Source organism: Meles meles, chromosome 6 (genome assembly GCF_922984935.1).
Source record: "Meles meles chromosome 6, mMelMel3.1 paternal haplotype, whole genome shotgun sequence".
NCBI classification, from domain to species: domain Eukaryota; kingdom Metazoa; phylum Chordata; class Mammalia; order Carnivora; family Mustelidae; genus Meles; species Meles meles.
In genome coordinates, this window is record NC_060071.1 from 135,384,800 (window position 1) to 135,407,652 (window position 22,853).

Consider the following 22,853-nt stretch of genomic DNA (forward strand, 5'->3'; position numbering starts at 1 on the left):
AAGCAGGGAAAAACTAGATATCGGGATCCAGGGAGACACACAACTTCTCTTTGCTCTGTGGTTTTACGCGGCTACCGAGTTCATTACGACTGTTACAAAATCCCTAACAGATAACTTCAGTCAGGAAATACGAATTCAGGATCGAGATGCTGACAGTATGAGCCCTCGAATTTCCGACCCCCCCGGCCAGAGCGCGCAGAGAGTTCAAGTCTGCACGCGACACATCAGTTGGGCGCACAAATGCGGCAGGCGCGCTTCCTGCCTCTCCTACGCTTTGCAGCCCTCCCCGGCGGCAGCAGTTAGCCGGGTAGAGATACTCAGCTGTCTGTGGTGCAAAATTCTCCCAGCCACCCAGTTCCAGGGCCGTAACAGTTCCAGGGGGGAAATTTTACTTCCTTAAAAGTAACTACTGTATTCTAGTAATTCTTTTTGAGGGGAGGGCCAAAGAGCAAGCAGATACCCATCAAATATTTCTTGAATTCAGGTTCAAGATTTTCAGCGGAGAGCAAAATCTTTATACTCTTATATTATTACCTGAATGGGTGTCATTATAAAGCCTTTGTCTATTTATTTTGTCCTTTAGGTCCACAGGAAGCCCGTGACATATATGGAATTATCCCCATGATACAGTCCAACCAGGTTTCTCGGTGGTCTTGTAATCATTTGAAGGTCTATTATGTCCCTCACACACCCTCCACACCCTGGCCCTAGACTCCTCGATGGGTGCTTCTTGCACTCGGGACCAAGTTCCCTACATGGCTCACAAACCAGCCCTGCTATCGCCATGACCTGTTCTCCTGCTGCTCCCTGCCCACGCTCTTAGTCCCTAGCCACGGTGACAAAGGAGGGCTCCCAGGACACGGTGCATTTGCACCCCCCTACTCCAACCCCCATTTGTTTGCAGGCCTTACTCTCTCTTCCTGGAATTCTTTCGGCCCCATGCCTCCCCTCTCTTGGGGGACTTGTCAGCGTGCAACCCTCTGCTTAGATGTTTCTTCTTCTAGAAGAAACAACCTTCTGCTTAGATGTTTCTTCTTCTAGAAAGAGCCTAGGCCTAAAGAGCCTAAAGAGCCCAGGCCAAATCGCTGGGCTTCCAAGACAGTCCTGCCATTTACCAGCTATGAGGTTTGGGATGTGTTTCATAATCTGTGCCTTTATTTCTTCAGCTGTGAAAAGGGGAACACAGTTCCTGCTCTATGCCTGTTTGGCAAACAAATGAGTTATCATGTGTGAAGCATTCAGAACTGTGTTGAATACACCAGATCTTCAGCCGCTGCAGCCTATGGTTATTCTACGCATCCCCAGGCCCTGAGAACCACCCAGCCTGTACCCACTCCCTGCTGACTCTCCTGTCTCCCTGAGTCTGTAGGGTCCCTGGCTGCAGGGTCTGCCTGGTGCACCCTCTGTGTCCCTCAGTGCCCAGCATCTTTCTCCACGGGAGGTGCTCAGTAAGAAATATTTGTGGAAGGGAATCCACATGATTTTCTTTTAGTTTCCTGATTACTTATCAGCGTGTTTTTTACAAATTAGTACTCCTAGAAAACTCTCCCTGGGCCAATGCTGCCTGACTTATAGGTGGGTCTCTACACTGAGAGGCTTTAAGACCACCTCAGGAAGCATCTGGCAACGGACCAACAGGCCATCACACTAGTGTGACAGGCCCCCGACCAAAGACGAGGGCTCCGGCTTGTGGAGGAGCCAGTGGGAGCTACTACGAGTGGGGATCTGAGATGAACAGGGAGGAACACCAGTCAGACACAGGTCTTTCTACTAAGTGCTGCAAATCCTATTACACTCTCCCAGACCGAGAAACATCGTCTACCCCGGACTAGTTCTGGAAAACCATTCTATCCTCAAGCGGCCATTTGCAATGTTTCAAAAGCCCGGATGCTCCTTCATTCTTTGAACTGCACGTTTCTTCTGAGGCACAAGTGAGAACATGCCCAGGGTTGCCTCCGCCCAGTCATCCCGGCCTCTGCAGCTGTGCCCACTGACCTGTGGGGCCGGTGATGGGTGCAAAGGTCCCAGCGTTCAGGCTGCCCTGGAGTCCGTTCTGCTGCCCTTCCTCGGAGGAGCCCCTGAAACACAAGCAGGTGGGTCAGACAGCAGACGGGAGGAGACAGCAGCCCCCGCCCTCTGGGGGCTCTGCCTTGTCGTCTTCTCCGAAAGGATCTCTAGGGCCAACCTCTCCCTTTGTCTGAAACATGAAAATGTATTGCCTCACTCCCTCCCCTGGAAGGTAGTTTCCAGAAAGCACAGGGCCGTGACCATGGCTGTGTCTCTGGTGCCTCGCACAGCGCCTGGTGCCTAAGAGGCACTCAGCAAATGCGTTTATGATGAATAAATGCTGTTCCCAGCACTGACCTGGATAAATCACGAGGTGAGTCTTTTTTTTTTTTTTTTTTTTAAAAAAAAAAAAAAAGTTTTTTTGAAACCAAGTTTCAAGTAGACCAGTGGTTCTCAACTGAGGTACAAAGGAGGGACAGAGTTTGCCCTGACTCCTGCCCTTCCACAAGGGACATTTGGCAGTGTTGACCCATCTCGGGGTGTCACAGCTGTGGGGTCTACTGGCCTCTGGTGAGGTGAGCCAGGAATGGAGCTCAGTATTTCCTACGGCACGCTGGAAGGTGTCTATAAGGCCCAAGATGTCTGCAGCGCTGAGGCTGAGAAGCCATTATACAGAAGCACCTGCCCTCACGCCAGCTCCGACAAGACACAGGACACACGATACCGCATGCTCTGGTCCCAGATTCCCCAGCCACATGTCTTAGAAATTCCGTGATTTGCTTACAGACCACACCAGGTCTCCCCACGACAGGCTCTTATAGATTTGTTTTTCTCTTTGCATTTACAAAATTGTAATTATGAGACCGTGTAACTGGTTGCTTAATTCCTGTCATCCCTGCTAAAAAGCTCCATAAAGACAAGAGATTTTATCCCCCTTATTCACCGTTGTCTCCATAGCTCCTAATATTGCATTTTGCACACATTAGGTATTTATTAAGTATTTTAAAAATAATCTGATCCATTGTCCAAAAAATACAAATTACTGGTTAGACCTGTCTACTTTGCCTTCAGTTGATGTGTGCAAATTTTACCTTGGAAGATTCAAATTTTCCTATGTTCAGTTTGAGCAGCGTTCAATCCAACCTGTGAAACCCTTCTCCGAGCACTAGTTTTCCATTTGTTCATCCATGCAAAAAATACTTCTGGAGTACTGTGCTCAGTACTAGGGAGAAGGTAGACATTAGGCAAATACATGAGGTACAAACTATGTGATAACTGCCAGGGAGAAAAAGCACAAGGTGATTTAAGAGGATGAAACAAGGGAGTCTGATGCACATGGTGATGAGAGTGGTCAAGGATGGTCTGAAAAAATCACATTTTAGCCGAGTTGTGAAGTTATGAGAAGTAGGGATTGGCCAAGAGTAGGGAACAGGTAAGAGCTTTCCAGGGAGAAGAAACAGCATATATGTATAATGAATCTGAGACAGAACTTTAGAATGTCCTACGAGCCTTTAAAAATGAGTAAGGTGGAGGGGTAGGCAAGTACTGTCTGCCAGACGTCCTTGACAGGAACCACCTGGGATCACTTACTAATCATAGAGCTTTCCAGGCCCTTCCCTTGGAGATACTGACTCAGTGGGTCTGGGATAAAGCCTGCGAACTGAGGCTTTTCCTAGCTCCACAGGTGTCTGGTTTCTATCGCCAGAGAAGTAAGGGAAATGTTGACTTGCGGGTAAGGGGAAGGTGGTACAAGAGCACTTAGAGACCCTGGCAGACGCTCAGGTGATCAGTGGTCCCTACGCCCTCAACACAGACACAGCCGAGAACACACCCCAGCAATGATGCGAGGATGGCCCTGTCCTGCACCCTTCCCCTCCAGCAAGCTGCAGTCCGGGCCCTACCCACTCCTTTCCACTCTCCTTTGGAGGACAAGGAAACTGGAGACAAAAATGGAGAGAAAGGAACAGAGGGCTTCTCCCTTTTCCCATGAGCCTCAGCCTTGGACAGCTACCCCTGAAATGCTTATGCATTTTATTTCAACCCTTTATGGACCCAAAGAACTACCCAAAGCATCTATAGCTAATATTGGCTCTTCCAGGTCCAAGTGAAAAAGGAAAAGTTCTGGAGCCTGGGATGGGCTCTTTCCTCCATAGAAATTTAAAACCATCCAAAAAAAATCACAAACCTTAGGGCCACTCGACCACATTAGGGGAAGCAAAGTCTAGAAAAGCCACAGGGCTGGTCTCGGGATCACAGAGGAATTAAATAGTGAAAGGGAGACAGGCAGGCAAAGCCCTGGAGTCCGTAGAAGAAACAAAAGCGGGAACAGGGATCTACCGGAGGGATGAGCAGAGCTCTTACGTGTTTACAACTCATGAGTTCAAGGTCCTCAAACTCCTCTCCCCTCTTCTCTGGAATTTTTATCCCACCTTTCACCTTCATGGACTTCTCCTGTTCCTCTCCCAACATCTCCTGCCCCATGACTGTCCCCCTTGTCCCCAGCTTCAGTCACTCTTCCATCCTCCTCTCTCCATCCTTTGCCGTCACAGGCCTTGGGAGCCACCTCTGATTCTGACTTCGAACATTGCTAATGATTCTGCTGTTTCTAGCATAAGCTCCCCATTTTCCCAGCGGTGGAGAAATGTGTCCAGCAGCCGTTCAAGAGGAGAGTGAGTTTTTCCATGAAAATGCTGGTATACAAAATGATTTGGGTCTGTGTTTTCACTACTTCAGACACACCAGGGGTAAATAGGCATTTATTGTGATAACATTATTTCCCTGGGAAAATACATTCCAGCTTCTGGACAAACCACTCCTAAATGAGAACTTTTGAACCACAGCTTGTTTAGGGTCTGTATGTTAATTTGTACTTGCTGGCCTCCTTCTGCAATACTTTGCTGCTTTCCTGGGAGCACCTATGTTCTAGGAAATAGTTACACAGGAAGGTATGTACGTGTTCCCTCGCTTGTCTAAGTCAGTCACTGCTTTAACGTCAAGACACCTCATTGGGTTGTTAAGGATTAAATGAGATGGTGAATCTTAGTGCAGTGTCTGGGATTATATTAGTGGCTAGATAAACATTAACTTTTATTAGTATTGGTATTTTTACTTAGAAATACCAACCATCTTTGCATTCACCATAAGCCTATCTACTGAAATATTAAGCCAGGGGACTCGGTGACTCTGATTCAGTGTGGAACAGGAGTGCTAAACAAACTATAGAAGAAGGACCAACCACAATGTATTCAGAACTTAGACATTAACAGCAATTTGCTATTAAAGTCAGAAGGTAGTTAAGTGGCAATCCACCAGGCAGAAATCGCATGGTCAAAATTACTTTTCAACTCCCCGAAGAGAGGTCTATTTGAGATTGACAAACGACCTCTCAATAAATCCAATATACATGTATTTTCAGCATCAGAATGAACCACCGTTTCTTCACCTGTGTGAAGTGGCTGGCCTGTGGTCTAACACAGCTTTCTGCATAAGAAGAGCAAACAGCACGGGGGAGGCTCGTCCTACCTGAGCGGCTGGTGGGAAATGAGATGGATGGGAAGGAAGGATACATCTCCCATCCATCCCATCCATCCCATCTCATCCCATCCATCCCATCTCATCCCATCCCATCCCATCCATCCCATTCCATCCATCCCAACTCATCCCATCCATCCCAACTCATCCCATCTATCCCAACTCATCCCATCCATCCCAACTCATCCCATCCATCCCATCCCATCCATCCCATCTCATTCCATCCATCCCATCTCATCCCATCCATCCCATCCCATCCCATCATCCCATCTCATCCCATCCATCCCATCCCATCCCATCATCCCATCTCATCCCATCCATCCCAACTCATCCCATCCATCCCAACTCATCCCATCCATCCCAACTCATCCCACCTATCTCAACTCATTCCATCCATCCCAACTCATCCCATCCATCCCAACTCATTCCATCCATCCCAACTCATCCCATCCATCCCAACTCATCCCATCCATCCCATCCATCCCATCTCATCCCATCTATCCCATCCCATCCCATCCCATCCATCTCATCCATCCCATCCCATCCCATCTCATCCCATCCCATCCATCCCAACTCATCCCATCCATCCCAACTCATCCCACCTATCTCAACTCATTCCATCCATCCCAACTCATCCCATCCATCCCAACTTATCCCATCCATCCCATCCCATCCCATCCATCCCATCCCATCATCCCATCTCATCCCATCCCATCTATCCCATCCATTCCATCTCATCCCATCCATCCCAACTCATCCCATCTCATCCCATCCATCCCAACTCATCCCATCCATCCCATCCCATCCCATCCCATCCATCCCATCTCATCCCATCCATCCCATCCCATCCCATCCATCCCATCCATCCCATCTCATCCCATCCATCCCATCTCATCCCATCCATCCCATCCCATCCCATCCATCCCATCTCATCCCATCCATCCCATCCCATCCCATCTCATCCCATCTATCCCATCCCATCCCATCTCATCCCATCCATCCCATCTCATCCCATCTATCCCATCCCATCCCATCCCAAGAGGAATGTCGAATGGAGTCAGCTGCTACTGAAATTGGACATTCCCTTGCTTTCTGGAGAGCTGAACGTGCGAAGTTACATGTGTGTCTGGTGCAGTCCCATTACCTGTCACTTGCTGACCACAGTACATAAGGAATATGAAGAGGTGGCTAGAAGATGAACTCAGAAAAGTGACTTCTGAAAGTTTCAAGAATTCTGCAGAGAGGAAAACCGAAAAGATGGGACAAGAGACATGCCATTATACTACACCCAAGTTAGTTTAAACCAAGAAGAGTGCTACATGGGACTACGTAGTCCTGTGGCGTTCCTTAACGGCTCTTCTTGGAAGTGGGGCAGGTTCCAGGAGATGGAGGAGCCCAAGATACAGCCCAAGGTCGGGAGTTTGAGACTTCCTACAGTCTCAGCTGTGGTGCTGGGCTTAGTTCAGACCTGTCTCCAAAGAACGAACTGTGTAATTATCAAAAGCCACTGAAGGAAGGGCAGGCTTTCCGGGAAACCGAGCTCCTTCAGTGCGGACATGACACATGGCCACGTGTACATGGTAGTGCGTATGGAAGTCTAACTAGAAGAATTCCATTAATAATGACAGGCTCTGCTTCCCTCTCACTCTCTCTGCCTGCCTCTCTGCCTACTTGTGATCTCTCTCTGTCAAATAAAATAAATAAAAATCTTTAAAAAAAAAATAATGACAGGCTCTTTTCAACTAAGGCAGGGCCTTCCCTTTGGACAGATTCAGGGCTAGTAACTGAAGAGTTTCTTTAGGTATTAAGTGTGCACTTTCTAACCCAGAATTCAATTTACTGGTTTCACTCTGCCTGCTCCTTTGATCTTTTGCATTTTCCTGAAATCCAAGAAAAGGCCTGACTCTGAGGAAGGGAGAACAGCCTCTCAGACTTTCCAAGAAACTGTTCAGTAATGCATTACAAATAAATAATATCTTCATAAGCAGCAATATTGTCTACATTTATTATTGAAAGATTTCTTCTAGTTCTTGCCTCTGCTTCGGGTATACATGCGGATCAGACAGCTGGCTATAAATTCCGCTGGCGTCAGGAGCACACGATCCAGCCAGCCTATGTGACAGATCATCACCAGTCAGGGAGGGTTCTAATAGGCAAAATCCCTACTATCCATTTTGCTGGTAAGGCTTCTGACGTGCTTTTTCGTGATCTTTATTTCCTTTATTTGTGGTTTCCTCTGTTCCTTTTTTTTCTCCCCCTCCCATTATGTTGATCAGTGGAAACTTTTCTGAAAGTGATATCCTTTCTTTAAGATCTGTTTTGTTCATTACTTCACAAGATTGACTGTGGTTTGGTGCTATATTGTTTCTCTTTGAGTTCTTTTCAAGACTTTCCACATCTCTAACACAGAGGTACTAGTTTTCTGTTCCAATGGTTTCGTAAAAGTTTATCTTGGATCCATGCCACCACATCAGGGATGACCTTTCTACAGAAGCTGGGACCCACAAAAGAAAAATGCTCAGGATTTCGCAGGAAAAGGAGAGCTAGAGATGCTCGCCTTGCCAGGGATGTGGCTGACAGGCGTGGTGACATTTGTGAAGGTCCGGAAAAGAAACCTCACACTTGATCATTTTTAAAAATATTGGTGAAACCAACCTCTTTCGATTCCCAAAGGAGAGAAGAAATCTCAAGGTACAAGTTAGGTTAAAGAACTGAATTCCAAAAGGAACACGTACTGATTTTTCTTAGCAAACATTTACTCACAGATGAATCCTCTTGAGTTTCTCACCACCTACACGTGCACCGGTGTCTCTGTGCTTCTTCCTTTTATCCATCAGGCCAGGGATTATGTATGCGTTGCCCACACAGAAGCTAATATGCTAATCCTTAGCAAGTAATGATGAAAAATTTAACATTATTAAATTGGGTCTGGTTCCAAAACCAATTCAGGAAACAACGCGAAGTCAACTTCTGTGTAGTGGCGCACAAGACACGTGGGGCACCTGGGTGGTTCAGTGGGTTAAAGCCTCTGCCTTTGGCTCAGGTCATGATCCCAGGGTCCTGGGATGGGTCCTGTATCATACTGGGCTCTCTGCTTGGCAGGGAGCCTGCTTCTCCCTGTCTCTTTCAGCCTGCCTCTCTGCCTACTTGTGATCTCTGTCTGTCAAATAAATAAATAAAATCTTAAAAAAAAATACACTATACGTTATCTAAGCCATAATCCAGTATATTTGCTGCTATATTCCTTTTTATTCCTAATATTCTCTCTGTGGGTCTTTTCTTTCTTTCTTTTTTAAAAATTTACTGGATTAGTCTTTCCAGATGTGAGCCCCTCTATGGTTTATTGTCAGTTTCATTCATCCCTTCACCAAGTACTGAACGAGCATCTACCATGTGCCAGACACTGTTCTCTCCTGTTCTCCCATTTGCCAGGCTGTTGTAGGGGATTTCTGTATTTTATTATTTTATTTTGATTTTGATTAATTTACTGTTATTCCTTTCATAGTTTTTCAAGTTAAATGATTATCTTATTTATTTTCAATCCTTCTTGTCTTTTTTAAAAAGAGATTTTATTCATTTGAGAGACAGAGAGGAGATAAAGAGAGAGAGAGAGGGAAAGGGTATGAGTTGGGGGAAGGGGCAGAGGGAGCAGGAGAAGCAGACTCCCTGCTGAGCAGGGAGCCCAATCTGGGGCTTGATCCCAGGACCCTGGAATCATGACCTGAAGGCAGAGGCTTAACTAACTGAGCCACCCAGGTGTCCCATCCTTGTCTTTTTAATAAATTTGAAGTTATAGCACTTTCCATTGGCATCCAGGTCTAAATGTTTTATTATTTTTATGATTACCTAACACATGGGTATTATGTACTGTATTTTTAAAAATTTTCAAACATATGAACATTTTTCAAAAATTACCGTTTGATCTTCCCTAATTAAAGTGTATTTATTACGGCGCCTGGGTGGCCCAGGGTCCTGGGATCAAGCCCTGCATTGGGCTCTCTGCTCAGCGGGGAGCTTGCTCCCTCCTCTCTCTCTCTGTCTGCCTCTCCCCCTACTTGAGATCTCTGTCAAATAAATAAATAAAATCTTTTTAAAAAAGTGTATTTATTGTTAAAAAGTGCAAACAGTTTGATGTGGGTTTTTTTTGAAATGTGCGGAGCCTTCACTTGTGATAGCATGTGTTGAAATTTTGTAAATATAGACTTGAAGAAAAGATATATTCTCCCTTGGTTGCAGGAGTCTATGCATAGCTATTAATATTTTTCAGATTATGAGTTCTGACTCATAAACGGGTTGTAAAATCAATTTAGGGGACTCCATAGCATTTGTAAAATAATAGGAAACATTATTTTGTGAAACTTTATTTCACATACATAATATATTTTTACTAGGTTGCATATAAAGTTTAATTTTTTTATTATAAATGGTGGTCAGAAAAAGATGAAAAGCCACTGTTACTCTGCATTTCAGATATTCCATATCCTCAGAAATTTGTTTAAGGGACCAATCAGTTACTAATAGTAGTAGATTTAAATAAATCACCCACTACAATTGATAATTTTTCAATTTTTCCTTATACTGTTGCCAGCATTTGATTTACATGTTTGAAATTTATGATGTTAACTGCATACCAGTTTTCTTTTCTTTATTCCTATTAATGATTTTTGCTTAATTCTATTTTATCTATTGCTATACTCGTGTTCCTTCTAATTACGGTACGGTTTATCTTCTCATCCTCTGCACTGTGCAATTTTACTTTAGGTATTTCTCTTTCAAGCAGGCTATAACTGAGCATGTTTAAAAATACAATTTCATAATCTAACCTTTCAATAGAAGAGTATAATCCTGTTAATACTTACTGCGACTACTCATATAATTGGATTTATCTCTGCTATCTTAGTTTTTATTTTCCACTTACCACCCTTTTTCTTCACTTTTTTATTTTCTTTTCCTGCCTTCCATTGGATTCAAAGTTTCTACATTCTCTTCTCAGTCCCTCTGTTGTTTTAAAAGCTACAGATTGTGGGGCACTCAGTGGGTTAAGCCTCTGCCTTTGGCTCAGGTCATGATCTCAGGGTCCTGGGATGGAGGCCCGCACTGGGTTATCTGTTCAGCAGGGAGCCTGCTTCCCCGACCCCCTCTACCTGCCTCTCTGCTACTTGTGATCTATCTCTCTGTCAAATAAATAACTAAATCTTATCTCTCTGTCAAATAAATAACTAAAATCTTAAAAAAAAATAAATGCTGCAGATTGCATGTCAATTATTTAGCTGTTTTTTTCTAAGTGTAAAATTTAGCTTTTTTTCTACTTTTTTTCCTTCAATAGTTCTGTCTTGCCCTTAGAACTGTTATTATTTTCACTATCCATTTAATCCCCTTGTCCCTCAATCTTGTCTTTGTCTTAAACATATTTTAGTTTTTCAAAACACCAATGATGTGTATAGTCATTAACATTTATTATCATTTAATAAAAGTTTTGCATGTCACTGCCTTCATGTTATCCCCCACTTCTGTGTTCACTTTTATCCTATCCAGTCCTCACCCAGTCTTTCAGTGAAGGTCACAGGTGGTACATAATCTTAGACTTTGAATATCTCAAATTACCTATACTTTGATGGGGGTCTCTTGAATGACAGTTTAGCTGGGTATAAAATTCTAGACTGAAAGTTACTTTACCCCAACACTCTGAAGCTATTAGCTCTTGTCTTCTACCATCTATTATTGCTGAAGAAAAGAATGCCAGTATTCTGGGTTCCTTAGAATAAGATTTGATAGAAAATTCTATCAAATAATAGGTAAGTCTTCCCTTTATGCTCAGTGTTCTGTAGTTTTACTCTGATGTGTCTAGATATGCATTTGTTTTGGTACATGGGGTGAATTTTTCAGTTGAGGACATTTACATTTATTTCTTCAATTCCAGAGAAGTCTCAGTTATTATTTCTTAAGATGTAACTTGTCTACCTCTCCCTCAGGTCTCCCTTCTGATACTATGATCAGAGTTACATGTCACATTCAAAAGGATAATCTTACCAGACAGCAGATCTAATATGTCTGGCTGTTCAAAAATATTAATTTCACTCATAAGGAATTAATGTTCCACTTGTTGACTTTGTTGGTAATCTTTCTTAGATTCAGATTTATTCATGTGTTTTGCAATTTTGGTTTGCAGGCTCATTCTGAATAGTAATCATCTCCCCTCTTGTCTCTGTACTTGCTCAGCCCTTCCTGTCTGAAGGTTTTACAGTGGCTTCGACCCAGCCTTCTTACCCCAGTCCAGAACCAGACTTTAAACTGGTATTTCAGTGCCCATGCCTCAGTCATACTTAGGAATCCAGGTGAATCCTGGGACATGAATAGCTGTACCCTCAGGCAGTGGGTCCACACCAGTTTTATCAAGTCTCTGATGAGGCGAGCCCACTGCATTCCTTAGCTCGGGATTTTTAAACTTGTACTATTGACATTTTGGACTGGATAATTCTTTGTTGTGGGGAACTGTCCTGTGCTTTGCAGGATGCTTACCAGCAATTCCTAGATGCTACTCATTAGATACCAATAGGAACTCCCAACCCTCACCCAACTATGATAACAAAAAAATTACTCCAGACATGGCTAGACATCCTCTGGGGGCAACATCTTTCCCAGCTGAAAAATTACTGTTTTATTTTCGATTAATGAGCTCGGTTTCTTAAGTCTTTCCTCTTGCATAGGGCCCTTTCAGGCCCTGACACACCACTTGAGCTGAACTCTGTCTAGGCTCTCACTACCTGCTTCCAAAGCAGAGTTCAGAAAGCTTGTTGTTTCACCCTCATTCACTGATTCTCAGTTATTTCTGTCCATTTGGGGGCCAAGGAGATGTTTCCCTTGTTCTGGAGCTCAGTTAGGCCCTTCTGTTTTTTGTTTTTTTTTCTTTCCTTCTTTGTTTTTTTTTTTTTTTTTTAAATCACTGCTATGTATTTGAAGCAGAGGGAGGGTATTAAGTGTAAAGTGTGGAGACAACGTGACTGGAAGTCAGTATGTCCAAATTTAGTCTTTCGTCTTATTTGAAGCTAAGCCCTTGCCTTCAATAGTCATTAGAGTTATTAGTGTTCAGGATCTCAGAATGTGTTTGAATTTCCACAGCCTTGTCAGCTAAAGCCAAACCACACTTAGGAATATCAGCTTAATAACAAAAAAATGCCATCTGTTTTAATAGGAAACAACAGCAGCAGCAGAAATTATAACTATACCAACATGCATGCATTGAACACTTGATGTATGTCAGGGAAATACATGATCTCATTTAACCCTAAGAACCACTCCATGATGTAGGTAACATTTTGCAGATAATGAAACAGAGGCTTAGAGGTAGCCCCAAATAACAGTCAACTGACAAAGGAGCCAGGATTCAAATTTAATTAGAAATCTTGGGCTGTTAACAACTGTGCTCTCCTGCCTCCTGTACACTACTACTCTACGTGGTATAAATACTTACTGATGAGGTCATTGCTATTTGGTGATCCCTGACACATACACCCTGATACACAATACTGCACCACCACCACTTCTGGCACGTCTTCACCACGGCCCCCTGTACCACCACTGCCTGAGAGGTCGTCATGAATAGAAGCCAGCCCAGGGACTGAGGAATATACACTTCTCTCCCCTCTCTTAAAAATAAACTTCCTGGAAACTAGGCTTGTATCTGTGCTGTCCACTGGTCTTATCAGCAATATTTAGAGCAACGCCCAACACAATGGACATTCAAGATATGCGTGATAAAAGGGTAAAGACAAGGTATCTATCCCTAGAGACTTATGGGGAGAAGAACACATATAAAAAGGAAAAATCAGATAAGGAGGTAGATGATAGAGTTAGCTGAGGCACTTGGCAAAGATGCATCAACGGGATAAATTAAAACCTGATCTTGAATAAAACACAGGACTTAGATTCAAGGGGGCAAAGGGTGGGGCGCCTGGGTGGCTCACTCTTTAAGCATCTGCCTTCGGTTCAGGTCATGATCCCAGGGTCCTGGAATGGAGCCCTGCAACAGGCTCCCTGCTCGGTGGGAAGCCTGCTTCTCCCTCTCCCATTCCCCCTGCTTGTGTTCCCTCTGTCTCAGTGTCTCTCTCTGTCAAATAAATAAAATCTTAAAAAAAAAAAAGAGGGCAAAGGGCACAAAGAAGAGGGGAAAACATGAGCATGTGGGAACAATATATGGAAGCAGGAGTGTAGAGCAGACTGTAAAACAGTATAGGGAAGGCTACAGACAGCACAGAGGACATACTGCTGAAGGCTTTAGTGTCAGAGTGAGGACTCTCAACCTTACCTTGTAGGCACTTGGAAGCCTCCAAAGATTTTGGGAAAAAAGTTTCAAAGGACTACTTTAGAGATGATATTTTAAATTGCTTCCTAGGCCTACTCATGTACCCTATTTCTTTAAGAACAAATTTGGATAGTTTAAAGATTTCTACCTTGTTCTACTTGGATGGTTCTACAAGAACCAATCTTGAATAGTTAATATTTTTGAAAATATTTGAAAAAACTTACATCCAGTTTTTAAAATTTAGTAGCATTTAATTATGCAGTATTCTCATAACTTTTTAGTCTCCCCTATATCTACTTTCATTTTTTAATTTTTTAAAAAATATTTATTTATTTTTTGACAGAGAGAGACACAGTGAGAGAGGGAACAAAAGCAGAGTGGGAGAGGGAGCCCATTGTGGGGGTCAATTCCAGGACCCTGAGATCATGACTTGTGCCAAAGGCAGACGTTTAACAACTGAGCCACCCAGGCGCCCCCACTTTCATTTTTAAAAAAAGATTTATTTATTTGAGAGAGAGAGAGAATGGGAGGGAGAGGCAGAGAGAGAGGGAAAGAGAATCCCCAGCACGCTTTGTGCTGAGCGTGGAGCCCAACATGGGGCTTTATCTTACAACGGCTGAGATCATGACCTGAGCTCAAACAAAGGGCCAGATGCTTAAATAACTGTGCCACCCAGGCACCAGATACAGATACACCCTGTATCTACTTTAAAAACCTTTTTCTTATTTTTAGTTCTCTTCTTTTTCTGGCAGAGCTATGTTTATTTTCTCTTTCCCTGTCTCTCTACCCCAAACTAAATAAGGCTCTGAATTTAACTTTTTATTGCTTTTCACTTATTTATATTCCTTTTCTTTATTTCCTTTGACCTATTTTTCTTAGTTTGTTTTATTCACCCTTTTCTAACATCAAGAAAGGAAACGTTTAGTTCAGGTATGACAAACATGTGGCGTGCATATTCATTACTCCCTGTCTGTGGCAGACATTACTAATCTATCAAAGCACTCTTTCTTGCTGGGCTTGGAGAATTGCTCATAATTCATGTCAACAAGACACTCTAGATAATCAGCTGCCGCCAGTATATCAGTTGAAGCCAATCTGCCATTTGTACCCTGGTTAATTTCTTTTCAATCTTCCTACACTGTAACAATGAAAATAACTAAGATTATGAACTTACCTTTGAGTATATCTTTGACTATATTTCAAATATAAGTTTTGATAAATACAGTTTTTATAATTTTAAAAAATATTTCAACTTTATTGAGGTATAATTGACACAAAATTGTAAGATATTTCAACTATATATTGTAGTGACTTGACATACACACACTGTGAAAGGATCCCCACCTTCTAGTTATGTAACACATCTATCCCTTACTCACGTACTTTATTGGGTGAGAAGATTTAAGTTCCACTCTTAGCAAATTTTAATTATCCAATACAGTGTCACAAACCATAGTCACCACATTTTACACAGATCCTCAGATCCTCTGTAGCTGGCAGTCTGTACCCTTTACCAACCTCTCCCTGTTTTCCCCACCCTCTTTCTTACTCCGTTTGTTTGAGTCTGAGTTTTGTTTTTTTTTTCAACTTCACATTTAAGTGATATCATGCAGCTTTTGTCTTTCTCTGTCTCACTTACTTCACTTAGCTTAATGCCCTCAAAGTCCATTCTGTTGTCACAAATGGCAGGATTTCCTTCTTTCTCATGGCTCAGTAATATGTGTGTGTGTGTGTGTGTGTGTGTGTGTGTGTGTGTAACATCTTCTTTATCCATTCATCCACTGATGGTCACAGAGATTCTTACCCTATCTTGGCTATTGTGAATAATGCTGCAATGAACATGGGAGTGCAGATATCTCTTCAATATCCCATTTTCATTTCCTCCAGAGACATATCCAGAAGTGGGATTCTGAATCACATGACAGCTTTATCTTCGATTTTTCTGAGGAACTGCCATACTGTTTTTTATATCGGCCACATCAATTTACATTCCTACCAACAGTGTATATCCTTGCTAACACTTATCTCTTATCTTTCTGATGACAGTGTGAGGTGATATCTCTTTGTAGTTTTGATCTGCCTTTCCCTGACGATTATAAGGTTATACTGTCATTATAATGTTGAGCACTTTTCCAGGTACCTGTTGGCCATTTGTATGTCTTCTTTGGAAAAATGTCTTTTTGGTTCTTCTGCCATTTTTTTTTTTTAAAGATTTTTTATTTATTTATTTGACAGAGAGAGATCACAAGTAGGCAGAGAGACAGGCAGAGTGAGAGAGAGGGAAGCAGGCTCCCTGCTGAACAGAGAGCCCGATGTGGGGCTCGATCCCAGGACCCTGAGATCATGACCTGAGCCGAAGGCAGTGGCTTAATCCACTGAGCCACCCAGGTGCCCCTCTTCTGCCATTTTTAATTGGATTGTTTGTTCTTGCTACTGAGTTGTATGAGTTCTTCATATATTTTGGATATTAACCCCTTATCAGATATATGATTTGCAAATATCTTCTCCCATTTGACAGGTTACTTTTTCATTTTGATATGGATTACACTGAATCTGTAGATTGCCTTGTGTAGTATTCACTATTAATTCTTCCAATCCATGAACATAGAATAACTATTTTTGCATCTTCTTCAATTTCTTTCATGAATGTCTTACAGAGTTCAGTGTATAGCTCTTTCACTTCCTTGGTTAAATTTATTTCCAGGTATTTTTTATTCCTTTTGATGCAATTATATTGTTTTCTTAATTTCTCTTTCTGATGATCTGTTGTCAGTGTATAGAAATGCAACTGATCTTGTATATTGATTTTTTTGTTTTGTTTTTAAAGATTTTATTTATTTATTTGACAGACAGAGATCACAAGTAGGCAGAGAGGCAGGCAGAGAGAAAGGGGGAAGCAGGCTCCTGCTGAGCAGAGAGCCTGATGCGAGGCTCAATCCCAGGACCCTGAGATTGTGACCTGAGCCAAAGGCAGAGGCTTAGCCCACTGAGCCACCCAGGTGCCCCTATATATTGATTTTGTATCTTGAGACTTAACTGATTTCATTTATTAGTTCTAACAGTTTTGTGGTGGAGTATTTAAAATTATTTGGGCATTCTGTCCAGACTTTTAATATCTCATTTTATTGTAAAGTGGTTCAAGAATGGTGTAATTCTATATCATCACCCTACATAATTGCTAATTTTTGAGGCTTTAATTAAAATGTTCTAGCTTTGAAAAATATTCCATGGGAGCTCTTGCAGGGCACAAAACTGTGTATCTATTAATTTAATCTCACTAATTATTATACTGTTCAAAACCTTTCATGTCCTTATGTTAATTAGCTCTATTTTGCTGGGAATAATGACTATTACTTCTATTCCCTTTCCGGAATTCGTTATCTTGGGGTGAATCTACCTTTTGTCAACATTTTTATCTTTATATACTTTGTCCTCAGAATTTTGAAGGAATTTTTGAAGTCTGTCCTCTATTTCACTAACTCAATTTTCTGCAGTGCCCAACTTACCATGTTTAGCCCAATTTTTCACTTAGGTAGTTTTCATATTCTCCCTGACCATAGACTACTTAGTCTCTACGTGAGATAGCTTTTTTTAAGCTCTACACATCAATGTGGTCTATACTTAAAATGTATATATACAACGTATATATATAAAATGTATGTATACATATATGTATACATACATATACATATACATACATATACATATATACTTAAAATGTATAAAATTTTCAAGAATACACATTAGAGATTTTCTAAAATGTTCTCTCGCTTGCTTGAACTTATTTCAGAGGCTGGCAGCTCCCCTGAGTCTTCTTCCCTGAGCTTTCTTTTAAGCTATATCATCTATCCCTAGGCCCTATTTATTTAAATATTTGCTTGTCCTCAGAAAGGAACATCTAAGTTTGCCATTAAAGACATGATCATGGGGGCGCCTGGGTGGCTCAGTGGATTAAGCCGCTGCCTTCGGCTCAGGTCATGATCTCGGGGTCCTGAGATCGAGCCCCGCGTCGGGCTCTCTGCTCCGCAGGGAGCCTGCTTCCTCCTCTCTCTCTGCCTGCCTCTCTGCCTACTTGTGATCTCTCTCTCTGTCACATATATAAAAAAAAAAAAAAAAAAAAAAAAAAGACATGATCATGGAGGAACTGATATGGATTCTATAAAACCCATAAGATCCTGCCCGTATCTTTTAAAAAGGGATTTTCCTACTCAGATAAGAGAGAAAAGTGAGACATGGGAAATATCCAACAGTTATATTATCATTTTGTTTTTTAAAGATTTCATTTATTTATTTGAGAGAGAGATGGCTAGAGACAGAGATAGTGGCAGAGAGCAGGAGCGGGGAAGAGAGGGAGAAGCGGGCTCTGCACTGAGCAGGGAGCCCAACGTGGGGCTTGATCCCAGGACAAAGGCAGATGCTTAACCAACTGAGCCACCCGGGTGCCCCAATTATATTACCATTTTAACATCCCAGTGGCAGAGAGGAGAAGTAAGATTTTAATTTAAATTACCCAAGTATGAATCACCAAAGGAAACCCACCATTCCATGACTCTCACATACTTCCCCTCCTCACTGGACCATACACATGCCAGCAGAACTTCTGGTTCCGTGTGGTTCCTAGCACCCAGGTCTCTGACCAATGTCATCATCCATGCCAAAAGCAAAACCCTAAGATCTCCTAATGCTACCGCTTAAGTCCAAATGCTGAAGGCTGACAGAGGAAAAAGTCCAAGTTGGGGACCCCTTGACTAGCTCCTGCGCCCTTTTGTATTTCCAGGCCCTTCCCCTTAGAGTGAGAGGGTGTTGTCTTGTATATTCCACTCATTTCCTGGACTTCACTCTCATAGGAAGGCAGTATATAAAAGCCTTCAATATTGTTCTTTAATTCAATCCTTCCCGGGCTACATCTAACAGAAATTCTCCCAACACTGCAGTAGGAGAGTGACCATAATTCTTCCCCCTTTTGAGTATTTCAGTGGCCACTTAAGTAGTACAACTGGTGTGGAAAGGGAGGGGAGCGTGCTCTTAAGTGCTTACACTGCATTTTCCCGAAGGCCATATTTTAGGATGGTTAACTTGTCGTTTGCTGTACAGGATGGATCTGAATGAGCTGGCGGGGGGCCTTTGACATCGGTGGTCTATTGGGAAGAGTCTGGGGTTAGTACAGTAGGTGACACAGACTTGGCTTTGGCTCTGCCAGGACCACCTGTGGACCTTGCTACACTCACAGCCTTCCACTACCCTGCAGTCTTTTCTCTTTCAGCACTGAAAGTCTATAATACATCTTTTGAAAATGCGTAATTTAGAGAATCCTGTATTTAAGGTGGAAATGCCACGAATTCGATCATATTTCTTGAAACTACACATAATAAAAAAGACTGACAGACTGACGGAAGATGGTTGCTACAAAACGACACCTTGTATCCTCACATCAAGAACCTAACTTTTGGACCGTTTCAACTCCTGATCCCTTTGCCTCACATTAATGACGCTTATGTTAAAAAGATAGAGCGTTTTTTTTTTTTTTTAAACCCGATCCCCATTTTTTATCTGTCTGACCTTCATCTCTGAGCATCTTTGCATCTTTCATCATATTGCTCCCGTCAGCATGTGTTTGGGTCCCACAAATGAGTCCTGGTCTCCCCGCCGCTGCTGGGCTCCTGGCCGCTCCTCCCTTCCTGATGCCCAGCAGCCATTAACAAACACCACTGTCCTGGGTCCTGACACAGAACAGGCAGTTACCTTCAATTTCCGCTGAGGTCACCCTGGTGCAGAACATCCTACAACCTGGGCAAGAAAAGATAACCCCAGCTATTTAGAGAAGAGCACTGTAGTTAAGTCTGGGGTTTCTTTCGGACCTTTCTTTCTTCAGAGTGGCCCCAGGGACCACAGCTTTGACTCTGCCCTTCCCAGTCATGGCTAGTCTGTGAGTTTTGCCCATGTCCCCGGCAAACTTTAATCTCCACAGATTTCTTTCCCTATATTTCCTGGAGAGCACAATTCTTGATCTGAGAAAAAGGTCATCTACACAGAAGACGCAGTTCAGATGCGGGTAGCTGTTCCTAGCCTGTCATCCTGTAGTACATATATGTGGATCTGAGAACTACAACAAAGAACTTCTGGGCCAAGTGGGGACAAGGAAATGGCTGTAAAGCAACAGGATGAAAAAACGAATGTGCTCATAAAAAGCTTTCAACAGAACAGACAGAAAACAAGTTATTTTGGTTAATTATTCAGTGGGGACAGTGGTTTTGTTTTACAGATGGGAAACTGAAGGTTTTAGAGGGAAAGTCACTTGAATATTATCATAAAGAAATAGGACCCCACTGTTCTGATTCTCAACTCCCTTTGCACCAACATCCAAATGACATTCCATCTTTTATGTTCTATTGTTCTCTAAACTCAACCCTCTAGGATGTGGAAACTTTGATGCTCTTGGAAATTGCTTCTATATTTGTCCAATGCCAACTTCTGTGCTAGGAGAAGTTTGAAGTTCAACCCAAAAACACAGGGCTTGGCACGGTCAATAGCTCATTACAACTTCTCATTAGTTGTGTCTCTTGGGGCAACTACGGCATTCCTGAGTGTGACTCAGTATCACCACTCATAACTGAGGGTTCCTGATTAATCTGAACCGAGCCAGAATAAAGACTGAAATGAGCTCCCAGCAAATGAAGCAAAATATCTTGCAGGAAAAGAGTAAAAAGTTACATGAAAATTTCTTGAAATGCCATCTTAGTATGAACCTAAGAATGACATAGTATAATGCCGAACGCTAATTCAGCATGTTTAATGTTCCAGGCACTGTGTCTGTGCTTGACATTAATTCATTTATTTCTCTTAATAACCCCATGGGGCAGGTCCTATTATTATCCCTATTTTAAGTAGGAAATGAAGCCACACAAATGTTAAGTAACTTGCTAGGCTGGATAGGAGCATGAATTACTTTAGAACAATAAGAGTAAATCGGCTGATACTCAAGGATCCTAATTTCAGTGGCCATGAAAGTTTTCTCTAGATTAAAAATAACTTCATCAATCCAAATAAAGTGTGGCATTTCTAGTTCATAATAATGTATGAATGATGGTTTCTCAGTACGGCACCTTCTTCCAACGTACATGGTGATACAGGATGTTAACCATGGGGAGAACCGGGTGTTCGTACCTTCATGTGTACTGTCTGTACAACGTTCCTGTAAATCTGAAATTACTATAAGATAAAAAGGTGATTTTTTACCTGAATACTTTCTAGAAGGAACTTTCCATTGAGTCGGGTCAGATAAGAACAATGTTATTCCTTTTCCTAAAAGTCTGAAGAATATTAAAAACAGGGGGGCCCTGGCAACACGGCATTTTACATGTGAGAGAAATGGTAAGGTCTCCATTAGTACTAACTTATTTAGCTTCGGAGACTTGTGCTAGAATTTTAAAGGCAAATTGGAAACTATTTCCTGGAACAACGCCTTACAGCAGGCCTTTTGATACTTGGATTGTATTTCTTCAATTCTGAAGAAATCTTGCTTTTTTCCCCCCTTCTGTGCATTTTTGGTGCTGAGCTGTTTCCGGTTTTCCCACACTCCTGCCTGTCAGAGAGAAGAAACCACAAAAATGCAGCAAAGTTTGTCCATAGAGCTGCAATTCCATCTTGAAGGGCTGAAGAGTTCCCTTGCCAGCAATGAGTTCAGGGCGGTGGACGGCATCTTCAAACGTCCGGCGCTGCTGCCTGCTGACAAGAGCCCACGTCCCCCCCCGGCAGACCAGCCAGCTACACAGGCCACCGTGGGCCATCTCGGGCTACTGGCAGTACTCAGAGGAGCCACAAACAGGGAGTGCACTGGCAAATTCAACATTCGTATCTGACTCACGGATTTTCCTACCTAACTGTGGGCTTCTTGAACCTGTGAAAAGGAGCATGGTTTTGGAATGCTTATGATGGCAACTAGGGCTCACTGAGTTCTTCCGTGTGCTAGGTCTTGTTCTGTGTACTTTCCGTGGATTAACTCTGCGAACAGTTAACAATGTCCTGTGAGGCAGGTACTCTTTCTTATCCCTGCTTCAGAACTGTGGACAGTGAGGTTAACAGATTAAGGACCTTGCAACTTGCCAAAGGTCTCCAGGTAGTAAACTGTGGAGGGAGGGTATGAACACAGGCAGTCTGGCTCCAGAGGCTGAAACTTTAAGGACTCGCCTCTACTCCTGCCAGGGTGAGGAGCCATACAGCGTCCTTCTTATTGTGCTCCTGGCCTTTGACCACAAACTACCCCTTCTGACTGCCCTTCTCTACTGCTCCGGAGAGTTCTGTAAAGTCATTACAATATCAACTCTTCTTATGATGGCACTTGGCCCTTAGTAGGCACAGAGTAAATATTTGTTGGATAAATGAATAATGGCAGCAGTATAATTAAAACGGCCACGAGGGGTTGGTTTCCATCCAAATCCAGAATTTGATTCACGGTCCAAGGGGGGAAAAAGAGGAACTGCTTTTTCTGTGTCCTAGGATTCGTTCTTACAACTAAAATTGATTTTGCGAAGGACACATGAACGAGGAGCCTTAATGAGGGCAAGAGAAAGACACAAACCCCCTCTAGGTGTTTATCCAACAGGGGACACCTGCTTTTTACAGGCATCCTTGAAAAGTTCCCCAATTTTAAATGGAGAAGGGCTATTAGAATTAATACTCTTTATTAGTCTACGACTGGTTCGTTAGCTAAAATATGGCTGGCAATAGTGAAGGATGGAATGTGAAAAATTTTGATTTGGGCATGGAACTGTCTTTTTGAGGTAAAGTGGGCAGATTACAAAAGGTATTAGAAACACACAGAGCCTGTATACTAATGCCAATGAAGTTAACTACCACCCCCCCCAACCCCAGCTTGAAATCCCATTCCAATGTCTTCCCATTCAAATGCCTAGGAGTAAACAACAAACAAGGGTTGGGGGGGGGGGGTAGTACCGAATTTTATATGAAATTGAAGAGATCAGACTCTGTAGAAAGACCAAGAACAGAATACATC

The 22,853-nt window shown here is 42.6% G+C and overlaps 1 protein-coding gene across 17 annotated transcripts in view; it reads right to left on the bottom strand.

Moving 5' to 3' along the window:
- TTLL5 (tubulin tyrosine ligase like 5) overlaps nt 1–22,853 on the bottom strand; it is a 284,906-nt gene that overhangs the window by 44,703 nt on the left and 217,350 nt on the right. For 15 of the 17 annotated variants that reach the window (XR_006818747.1, XR_006818744.1, XR_006818745.1 and 12 more), the window contains one exon: nt 1,996–2,078. The exons of the other annotated variants lie outside the window; for them this stretch is intronic. Coding sequence is in view for 12 of the 15 variants with exons in the window: in XM_046008985.1 (XP_045864941.1) it covers nt 1,996–2,078 (83 nt within the window). In the remaining 3 variants the exon portion in view is untranslated. The remainder of the gene's footprint in view (nt 1–1,995; nt 2,079–22,853) is intronic. 17 annotated transcript variants of the gene reach the window in all.